This window comes from Protopterus annectens, chromosome 1.part0 (genome assembly GCF_019279795.1).
Source record: "Protopterus annectens isolate FY-2018-M chromosome 1.part0, PAN1.0, whole genome shotgun sequence".
Lineage (NCBI taxonomy): Eukaryota > Metazoa > Chordata > Ceratodontiformes > Protopteridae > Protopterus > Protopterus annectens.
Window position 1 is genome coordinate 882,390,817 of NC_056725.1, and position 11,843 is coordinate 882,402,659.

An 11,843-nucleotide genomic window follows, 5' to 3' on the forward strand; every position below is an offset into this window, starting at 1 on the left:
GGTGTCCCGGCTGTGTACTCCACGAACTCATTGAGGAATTAGACCCACAGTTAGGACAGCTGTTTAATCTTAGCCTCACCTCAGGTAACGTACCCAAGTTGTGGCGCACGGCGACTGTAGTCCCACTTCACAGGGGCAGTGCCTCCACTGACCCTGGTTATTACCGTCCCATTAGCTTGAGACACCTTATCTGCAAAGCCATGGGGAAGGATCATAATGGAACTCATAGATGATGACATAGGGGACTTGCATACTTTGCATCCAACCCAGTTTGGCTTGGTCAAAGGCAGATCATGCGTTTAAAACTTGGTTGACGTTTTAGGAACAGTCACCGAGGCCATTGATGAGGGTCAGGCAGTCCATACAGCCTACCTTGACCTGGCAAAGGCCTTCAACACGATACCCCCCTCGGGTATCATTGATAAACCCATTGGCTTGGATGTGAACCCGTACATCGCAGGATGGGTTGCAAACTGGCTAGGTGACACAACCCACACGGTCATAGTTGCTGGCACCATGTCAGACCCACAGCCGGTCACAGGCGGTGTCCCACGGGGCTCAGTCCTGGGTCCACTCTTTTTCTGCATCTACATTTCCAAAGTACAAGCAAACACAGGGCGGTTATGGCTGACAATGTTTGCAGATGACTGCGAACTGGGTACCATAGTGGGACGGACATCTGACACAGATATCCTTCAGAAGGGCCTCACAGATATGGATATCTGGTGCCAGGGACATGGCCTACAGCTAAATGCCGGGAAATGCATAGTCATACCCTTCGGGAAGAACAAGGTTACCCCTAGCTGCCATATAGGTGGCAATCCACTGAGCACAGAGGGAGTTACCAGGGATCTGGGGACCCAGGTTGTCAGTCACCATTCGTTCGACACACACGTTGCTAACGTGGTTAGGTAGACCTTCTACATTGCCCACCTGATCGTGCAGGATTCACATCTAGATCGGGAGGTCATCGCCTCCTTGTACTCATCACTCATTAGACCTATGATTGAGTACATTGCCCCGTTCGGAAGGTATCTGACCCGACACCTGCAGCAGCTGGGAAGGCCCCATAGGTTCATCGTCAAACGGATGCAGGGTGTCAGGAATTTGTGTTATGCTGCCCGACTGAAAGGACTCCTGCTCCATTCAGTCACATACCACTTGCTCAGTGGTGACCTGTGCCTGCCATACAAGGCCATGTCGACCCATATTTGATGACTATGCTTCACCTAATGGATCTACATCCCTCAGAACCACAGGGGCAGGTGACGTGAACCTTGACACGGTCATTAATAGAATGTGTTGGAGGGCAGATTCATCACCCAGACACTCACTATGCTGTGGAACAACATCCCAGTACATGTGAGGCAGAGCACCTCGCTGGCCTTGTTCGACGGGGATCTTGACCAATGGATGGGAGATTGCAGATATACCCCAGGGATTACATCATTGTCACTGCTTGACAGAGGTACAGCAATATAATAGGCATTGTTATCTTCGGACTGGAGGGTTGGCAAAGGCAACATAACTATGGGCTAGGGTTATAGCTGCCCTTGGGCAGATAGCCTACTATGTACCTATGGACCTATGAACCTATGTTCATAGTTTGTCCCATTCACACTTGTCTATCCCCTATCCTCATTCGTATGTGTATATTTCTGTGGCACATGATTGAACTATGTATTACCTGCAGGTATGCTGTGTACAGTGCACATACGTCACAGTTGATTACAGTGTATCTGTGTACCTACCTCTGTGATACTGAGGACTACCACACATCCTTCACAGCATTACATGCATTTGTCCATACTATTATTCTTTGGCCTGTGGGGGGTTGTTAGGGCAACGGTTACACGTGTCCCTGTTTGTGCACGCATCATGGTGGTCTTTGACCAGCCTCCGTTGCTATCGTGGGATGGACGGTAGTGTTTGTTGTGTGTTTGGGATGTGTTTCCGCTGCCGGTACATCTGTGGGGGGTGGGGTTGGCACATGTTCCTCTTTGCAGGGAGCCCCATCCTGGACATTTGTGTCATGCGTCAACACTTGGCACATGCCATATGTCCTGTGCTATTCCCACAGTCGTGTATGCCTTCCTGCATTACTACTGCGTGTTACTGGCTGTTTGTATCTGGTACACATGGCTATTATGTTGGACAGCTTGGCCTATTCCCATGCTATGACATACCCATTCATCCAGGCATATACATGTTATTCCATCCTTTGCGTTGGCCGTGGGCGTTTTGCCATCTGGCAACGCTATTCTCAATGTGTGATGTCCCACCTTCACCTTCTGTGCATGTGGCGCCCTGTTGGGGCGTCCTGCTTGGTGGGCAGATGTTCCGCCATATGTGTTGTGTTTGACATGTCTGCATAGCTAATCATCAGTACGATGGCTGAACATACTGCCTTGTCCAGATGTGTACAGTTATGGGCACAGTGGCGTGTGCACGCCTATGGGGTTTCGACAGGTCCATACCACATGCGGGATATACACATTCTGCCGACACATTCACATGCAGCCATGTGGATATCTGTACCTGAGGTGGGATGTTAACATGTGGGGTACATATTTGCCCGCGTGGCACTGCCTAGGATAATACTTCTTACTACATTTCAGGTATACCCATTGTGTGTAGGTGTGCAGCTGCGCAAGGCTGCTAGCTGGGTTGGGTGCACGGTCGTACATGGGTGCGGGTTACGTGCTATGACGGGGCTGTTGTGTATTACATTTGCATGCATGGGTTCTGCTTCTGGATATTATGCTTAGGCATATGCCGTCCTATGTGTATGCGACGGGCACGTTGCTGGGTGTAGTACATGTTGCTATGCACATGTTTGTCTGTGTTTAGGGTATCTGGTTTCCTTCTGATTGTTATATCGACACGGCTACCCGGCTGTGTACTCTCACTACTGCTGGTGACCATGTCCATGTGGCTACTTGTGTGTAGGTGAGGCGCGCTGACATGCTGCGGTACACCTTCACTGGGTATGCCCACTGACAGTGCATTGCGTGACAGACACGGTATTACGTGTATCCTTTGTTCCTTGGATGGGTACAATTTGGACTTTGTGGGTTAATGTTTGGTTCTCCGTTTTGTGTGAACGGGTACTATGTTGCATACTCTGCGTACGTGTCATTATCCACGGACCCTGGCTGGTGCGGTTACTAGTGCAGGCGGCCTGTGACAGTCAGCACTTTAGGTTGCTCATCGCCTGCCGGCTTGGCCACGCCTACGGGCGCATCCTACTTGGGCTCGCTCACGTGCCCTCTGCACGTGTCTGTGGTTGCGGCGCGCACTGGCGCTGCTACGCCGATTATACACTGCACTGCCGGCGCAAGCCTTACACCGGCCTTGCGCCGAGCTTCATGAATCCCGGGGTATATGAAATGTGGACATATAAGAATGTTATTAAACAATTTACATCACAGTTGACAAGACCAATGAGAGGAACATATCTGAGACAACCCATTACATTTCAAATTCACCTAAGCATTGAAATGCAAAAACAGACAAAGCATTATTTTATAGAAGGTAGCTGATATTAGTTTGGTCCATTTAGCAGTCCCAAAAGTCTTTAGTAAAAATTCTGTTGATTCAGTTCTCAGTTGTATGCTTTTGATTAAACAAGATATGCTCAGTCCTGGAAAGTTGTATGCATTCAGCTTAATCTGCCATTTTAGCTCTATCTTATCTAGTAAAGCCCTGGTGTTTCCTTCAAGTGGTTCTATTACGACCTGATCAATCACATGAAAACAGAAAATCGAGTGCTCTTGGATTTGCCTGGCATGCACTGCAAGTCGTCTCTTGTTAACCCTCAGGTTCAAGTCTGATACATGCCGAGTAATTCTTGAGTAGAAGTCGCAGCACTACATAAGCCTGAGGCAGCAAGCTTGGGTGGGGAGGATGGTACCCATGGCATTGCATCTACTGCCAAGAACATAATATCTACTACCATTTTTCCTGTGCTCAGTGGAGCTTGCTGCAACCAAGTTGGATTACACCATAGGATGAGCCATCCTTTCCCAGTTAGATCCGTGTGTGGCTCCCTATCTTTCAGTGTCTTTTCGTACACAAAAGACATGGTTTCAACAGGTACAGAGGAAATGTCCACTGACCGGGGGGAGACAAATTGCCTGTATTAAGCACTAAAAAATGACCCCTTGATATGTCAAGCATTGGCTGCCATTGTAGTAAGATTTTAAGTCATCACTAGCATCAGAATGTGGTATTATCCATGGTGGAGGAGTCTGATTGCATGCTTTCTTCTTCTCTGTACATTTGTGTGTATGTCATATCCAATCACTTATAGGTGTTTCTGTTTTACTGTTCATAGATCTCTGGCATGTAACTGGAACACCTTATTTTATTTCTGTCTCCTATCCCTCTTCAACCACATCCTACAACCAGGTCTGTGACTTACCTGACATGTTTTTTTTTTTTTTTTTTTTTACTTTCTCTTCCTAAGAGTAAGTGTTCAAAATTTTCAGTCTCCTATTTCTGATACCAGCCTGGAACTTTTATTTATAAGTATTGTCTGCTCCTCAAACACACTTTATGTGGACATATTTTCTAGGGAATTGCCAGTCATAGTCACTCTTTATGGAGACTTATTGTAAAGAAAACAAAGAATATGGGGCATCCCTAAAGCAGAAAAGTTCCTGATGGACAAATCTTAAAAAGAAACTAGGCTCACCAAAGTTATTTTAAAACAAGCCACAAAGTAAATATACTTCTGCGAAACTGCCCAAATACATTATAAAGCAAAGAATGTATACAGAAAGCTGAGAAACTACCATTTAACCATAAAAGTTACTGATGACTTGCGTAATAATTCTCAAATGTAAGATTGTTGTTTATATGTACAAGGCTCAGAACTTCAAAAATCTTTCTGATGGAGACAGGAAAGTTTCCACAAAATATTGTTTTCCAATGCAGAACTTCAGGTCTATAAAACAGGCAGGTTCAAGTTCCTATCAGGATGGGATAGGATTTTAACAATGAGACCCAATATGGGTACTCCCTTAAGTATTACTGAACTACATCCTACATTCTACGACTAACATAAAGGACCAAATGACTGGAATGTAAACTTCACTGGTAGTGTATCTATACGAGTGGTTTTGTGTTAATTTAAACAAACAGACAAAGCAAATAAAATGTGGTTAAGACATAGAGGTAGACATTTTACTATTAATTCACGTTGTAAGAGGATTTGGAGGCTAGTGAATTCCCAGCTCCCTAGATGCAGAAGGAAGGGGCCACCAAACCCCCCTTACAACCTGAATTAACAGTAAAATGTCTATCTATATGTCTACCCACATTCTACCTACTTTGTCTATCTAAATAGACCACAAACCACTCACACAAATAAACGTATGCCTAGGGATACAACTGGGCTTGCTAGGCCACTATTTTTCAACTACTCTAGGCCCAGCATTTGTCACAATCACTGGAAAAACAAAGTCCTTACAGAGAGCACTAAATGAAGGGCAGCCAGATAAAACAATGCAGCCAAAACATTTAAAATGTGTCCTACAGGTACTTATTGGAGGGCTTAAGACATTATGGAATACGTTACACAGCTCAAAGTACAATAAGAAGGGAAAAGAAAAGTTAAAGCTTACCGTTTTATTATATCGGACAGTGCTGGTATTGGAATGTTCAGGGCATCCTAAATCACTTGTGTTTGCTGGCTTGGTCACATTTATTTCAACCATGTCCACTAAGGCAACACTGAGGTTCACACGCAGAGCATAAAGGACGAAGAATCCAAAGCAGGCCAACACGGCAAGATTGTAACGCGAGGAACAGCATACTGGTGCTGAAATGAGATGTTCAAGGAAAAAAGCATCAACTGTTGTCAGTTTCACACCAATGCCGCCCTCAGATCATTCCACAAATCTGGTCATGATAAGTTTGCCTATAGTTTAGAAAAGGCAGTGCAAAGTTGTAGCAGCCAAGAACTTAATCTAGTATTAAATAAAGACACAGTCAATTATCACTGCCAGATCATACTATACTGCCTTAAAGTTCACTGCTGCAATAGGAATATCAAACCAACAGTTTACATATGTTAACAAGCAGACTTGAAACATCTTGCAGAAAAACAGAAGATGGGGTCTCTCAAGTTTGTGTGTTCTAGCAGTCCCTAGTTTTGTAACAAATTCTTCTCACTACTGCTAGGAAGTTTTCTTATCCACATTTCCACACAGGGCTGCTAAATCAAATAAAATAAAAGGGGGAAAAAAATAAAATACATGTAGTCAAGAAAGACGATTTCCTGTTAATGACATCTTTAAGGCCTTCATTCACTATGATCTCAAACATGAATCTCACCAAGATACATTTCCACAATCTCCACAAAACTGAGCACTCAGCCATACTACCTATAACTTTAGTGATTCCAACATTCAGTTGAAAACTCCCACACACACCTTTGACCTTCTACAAGCTCAGAAAATAGCACATTATTTTCTTTACCGCCACAGAAAGCTACTGAATTAAGTTCGATAACAAAACATGCTGAAGATCGGCACTTCTATCAGACATGTTATGGGACTGAACACAAGACTGCTAGCTACTGCAAGTTTTAATCAGTTTGTTAACCAGATTAACCCATTACGTGCAAACCCCTTTTCACTAGCAAATCAGGAGTACTTGCTGGTTAAGTTCTATTATGCAACATGCTCCGATTCAAAAAGTAGGCAAATGGGCTCTGACAGAACAAAACACACGACCACAGAATGAGTCATTAGCATCTCACTGCCTTAATCTTCTAAACGACCAGACAGCTTGGAAATAGCGATGCATCTTCACCAGCTAATGACAAGACAAATCACTATACTACACCACTATCTAGCACATACTCCAAAGACACTTATTTTGTCCCAGTCTTTAATGTCTTCCAAATCCCATTTTAATTAAACATACTACACTTTTTCAAAAGTAATATATACTGCCAACCACAGCTCCCAAGTGCACGCACCTGCTTTCATCTGTTGACTTTCCTGGCTACCTGCAGATACACACATGCATTGTCTTGCTTTTCATTTAATTTCATTTATTTATGATAAAGGGGTGGATGGACAGATCCAGAAGGTCCTTTTTCAGCCACAGACAGGATCAGAAAGCTTTAAACACATGCAACATGAAATAAATATAGAGAACAGAAATACATCTGATAAAGGATGCTTTACTTTAATACCCTTCCGTAATCCTCCAGGCTACAAAAACTCCAATAAGCCCAAAACGGAAACATTCTTTTTAAGATATCCCTCTATCTAGCCTCAGCCTGTCATACTCCAAATGAGACATTTGCTCTAAAACAACTGAAGACATACCAGAACGTCAAATACACACACACACACACACACACACACACACACACACACACACACACACACACACACACACACACACACACATACATATATATATATATCTTTATACATACACACACACATATATGTATATGTATATATCTTTATACATACACACACACACACACATATATATATATATATATATATACATATATATACATATATATATATATATATATATATATATATATATATATATATATATATATATATATATAGATATAGATATAGATATATATATATATACACACACATATATATATATATATATATATATATATATATATACATATATATATAGATATAGATATATATATATACACACACATATATATATATATATATATATATATATATATATATATATATATATATATATATATATATATACATACATATACATACACACACACATATATATATATATATATATATATATATATATATATATATGTGTAAAAAAACAGTCAACAAAAAGGCAACCACACCTCTATAGGCAAATGCTACGCTGGATGAAGAACCAAAAACAAGTAGTATAATAACAAGAACACCAGCAATAGCAACCATGCATCTATTTCATCTGTATTTTCCAGGAGATGCAAGCCACAGATAGTTCCACACCTCAACGGTATACAAAAGCGACTCAGAAGACTCGAAAATAAAATAAACCAAGTTTAATGTAGAATGCACTCAGTCAACGGTAAGCGCTTTCACAACAGCTTCTTCAGACCATAAATAACTGAGCAGTTACTATCAATTTAAAATCCTACACACCAATCAAAGCACATTCATATGTGACATCATTTCCTTAGAAACAGATAGTTACTAACGTAAACAGGAAAAAAAAAAAAAAAATTTTGTTAAAAAAAAAAAAAAAATATATGCACATTTCACATGATTCATCTCCCATAAAAGCACTTTTCAGATCAACTGTGGCACATAATAAACTTCTACAACGAGCCTAAGCTGTGCTTTGACATAAATAAATTCTAAAAATCATGCAACATTTACAAATAGTTTAAATAGCATTTTCCACAACCTCATAGCAACTATATATACTACCAATAAATATAAACATACACTAAATAAACTTCAATAAGAACGCAAAGTGCTACGCTTCACTTTGCCCCTTCATAAGCAATTCCTAAAACAGTCTGTTTGACCATAGACCATTAGCATGTGCATGCTTATCCAACAAGCATAATGGCAACATAAGCATTCATTAATGCAATCTGTCTGAAATTCTCCACGTCACACTGGCGACAGAAAATAACTCATAAAAATTACAAATTAGCGCTTACCAAACAATATTAATCTCCCAAGCCATCATATCCTCTCATATTAAATCAATAACACCCAAAATCACGTATGCGTGAATATCTGAAAATGTTCTAATCAAAACTTCTCAAAAATCTGCACACCACGTAATCCTGACGCAACGTCATAATTTAAGCAAACCAAATGCATCGAAATACGCTCACATCTAACAACTTCACAAAATATGTATAATAGACCAGGGAACAAGACAAGCTTGCCAAGGTAACCAAATGGTCGTGCTCCATAAACATATCAAATATCCCTAGTCTAGAATTCCATACAAAAGTATGCAACTTTACTTACATTCAATAGAACTATCAACTAATAACAAAAACCAACTATCAATACAATAACGACAGATAATCTAATATACTAACCACAAAACTCAGAACACTTCATTCCTAATCCACATCTATACATAAATATTCAAAACTTACAATTATAACGACAACAAGAAGTCTGAAACTAAAAAAGTATGCTAACATTTTCAGACTTCATATACAAAACTAATCCAAAATATATATAAAGAAGTTACTGAGAAGTGTTTTAACATATATGGAGATATAGAACAACAAAAAATCTAAAACTAAAACCATACTAATATTTCCAGACTTCATATAGAAAATCAAATCAACATAACAAGAGAACTTCATTTCTAACATATGCTGGAGTTCTAATTAGACCCAAACAACAAAATGAAATGACATAAACCTCAAGCAAACACTATATATAAATAGATATGATGTTAAATATACTATTAAAATTGTCATTATTTCAAAATCTACAACTAACCTTACCTTACACTAAGACTTTTAATACGTAAGGAAGGTTTAATGGACAATCTATCATTTAGGCCTTTCCCTGCATCTGCTCTAAGGCGAATTATCCATTTCATTTCACATTCTTCAGTTACCATTTTAATATTTCCTCCCCTGGGGCTAGGTAGAATTACATCTACTGCCATAAACTCAAAGCTATGTGTGGGACCAGTAGGCATCACATGTTTCGCTAAGGCATTAGTTTGTAAGCCTGTTCTAATATTATAGAGATGTTCTCTAATCCTGTTCTTATGTTGTCTATCTGTTTTTCCTATATAAAATGAAAAACATTGTACACATTTAGCAAGATAAACAACGTGCTGAGTATCACAACTGGCATTACAATTGAAATTATACTGCTTGCCTGTATCTGGGTGGATAAAGCAGTTCGAACTATCAATATGATTACAAAAATTACATTTACCACATGGGTATGTTCCCTTCACTTCCAGTTCATTATTATTTGTAACTGTGTGACAGAGCAACCTCTTAATGTTCCTCCTATTCTTATATCTAAAACTGGGTTTATTACCCACCATACTAGCTATTATAGGATCTGTAAGAAGAACACCCCAATGCTTTTGAAAGATATTATAGATATTGTTTCTATCACTGGTGAAATACATTGGTATTTTCAACCTATTGTCAATGTGAGCTCTAGAATGAGAATCATTCCCAAGTCTGTGTGAAAAATAAGGCTTAGCCCTATTCTCTCTTAGTGAGTGTATGTCCTGCATACCAGTTGCAATGTCAGACCGGGTATATCCCCTGTCTGAAAGCCTAGACTTCAGGCCCTCTAATTCTCGGTTAAAGCCTATGTTAGTACTATTAAGCCTAGATGTCCACATGGCCTGACCTTTTACAACATTCTGAAATACATACTTGGGATGCATACTTCTGTGCAGCAAGGTGTTCTTATAACAATCCTTCCTGTATACACCTGTGACAAAGTTGCCATCATTCAATTTCTTAACAGATATATCTAAAAAACTTGCCTGTTCATACGAGGCTGACGAGGTGAACCTCAAATACCCAGTGGTCCTATTCAGCTGATCAACAAACATATATAATGTTTCAACTGTATCATCCCAAATAAGAAACACATCATCTACAAAACGTTTATAAAAGCGGACATGTCTCATATATAAATCCATCTTATAAAGACAATCCTCCTCCCACAAGGCTAATACCATGTTGGCGTAGCTATTGGCACACGGGGTGCCCATAGCTACGCCATCATGCTGAAGAAATGTGAGCTCATCAAACGAGAACACATTGTTCTCTAATACTAATTTTAAAAACTCACTAATCAAACTAATCAAAGATTCATTAAAAGAGCTGTGTCTATTCAAAAAACATCTAAAAGAATCAATACCCACTGTATTGGGAATTACAGTGAATAGTGATTGTATATCCAATGTAACAAGTATAGCCTCCTGGGCACGATTCCTATTATTTTCACAAAAAGTAAAGAATTCAGTCAGAAATTGCTGTGAGTCCCTTAGTATATTCAAACTATTATTAATAATGGGTCTCAGGTGTTGTTCTATAAAAACCGACAGCGGTTCTGTGCACCACCCTCTCCCAGAGACAATGGGTCTCATGGGTGGATTGGTACCATCTTTATGAATTTTAGGAAGGCCTTTAATTATAGGAATTACAGGTTTTTCAACTAGAAAGAATTTAAACAAATCGGTGGTGACATCACCTGACTCTAATAAACCCTTCAATATAGTTTTAACTCTGTCAGCTTTGCCTTCGGCTTCTCTATCAATAACACCATAGAATTTGCTATCATTTAGCATACTCAACATTGAGGCTCTATAAGCATCTGTATTCATCAAAACAATAGGTCCACCTTTATCAGCTGGACAGATAATAACATTACTATCATTCTGTAGAGCCTTTATAGCATTTCTTTCTCTATTGCTTAAATTATTAAACCTACTTCTCACCAAACTACTATGCTCCTTCTCAAAATATTTATGTAAATCATCCTCTACTAGTTTATCAAAAGCATGCACTAGTGGGTGTGTACTAGGCATATATACACTAGATGTTTTGAAGGGTTTAACATAATCTACACTTTCACCACCAAATTCCAACTTCAACAAAACATTTCTAGTAAACGTTTTCAAATCAATTATTACATCACTAAGATTGCTATCAATAGATGGAATGAAGACAAGTCCCTTGTTAAGGACTGATACTTCATCCTCATCTAATACTTCATCTGAAATATGAAGTCTGAAAATATTAGCATACTTTTTTTTAGTTTCAGACTTCTTGTTGTCGTTATAATTGTAAGTTTGGAATATTTATG

General features: G+C 39.6%; 1 protein-coding gene across 2 annotated transcripts in view; it reads right to left on the reverse strand.

The window, feature by feature from the left end:
- LOC122795602 (sialin-like) overlaps nt 1-11,843 on the reverse strand; it is a 925,743-nt gene that overhangs the window by 567,701 nt on the left and 346,199 nt on the right. For both annotated transcript variants that reach the window (XM_044063877.1, XM_044063869.1), the window contains one exon: nt 5,628-5,824. In XM_044063877.1, the coding sequence (XP_043919812.1) occupies nt 5,628-5,824 (197 nt within the window). The remainder of the gene's footprint in view (nt 1-5,627; nt 5,825-11,843) is intronic.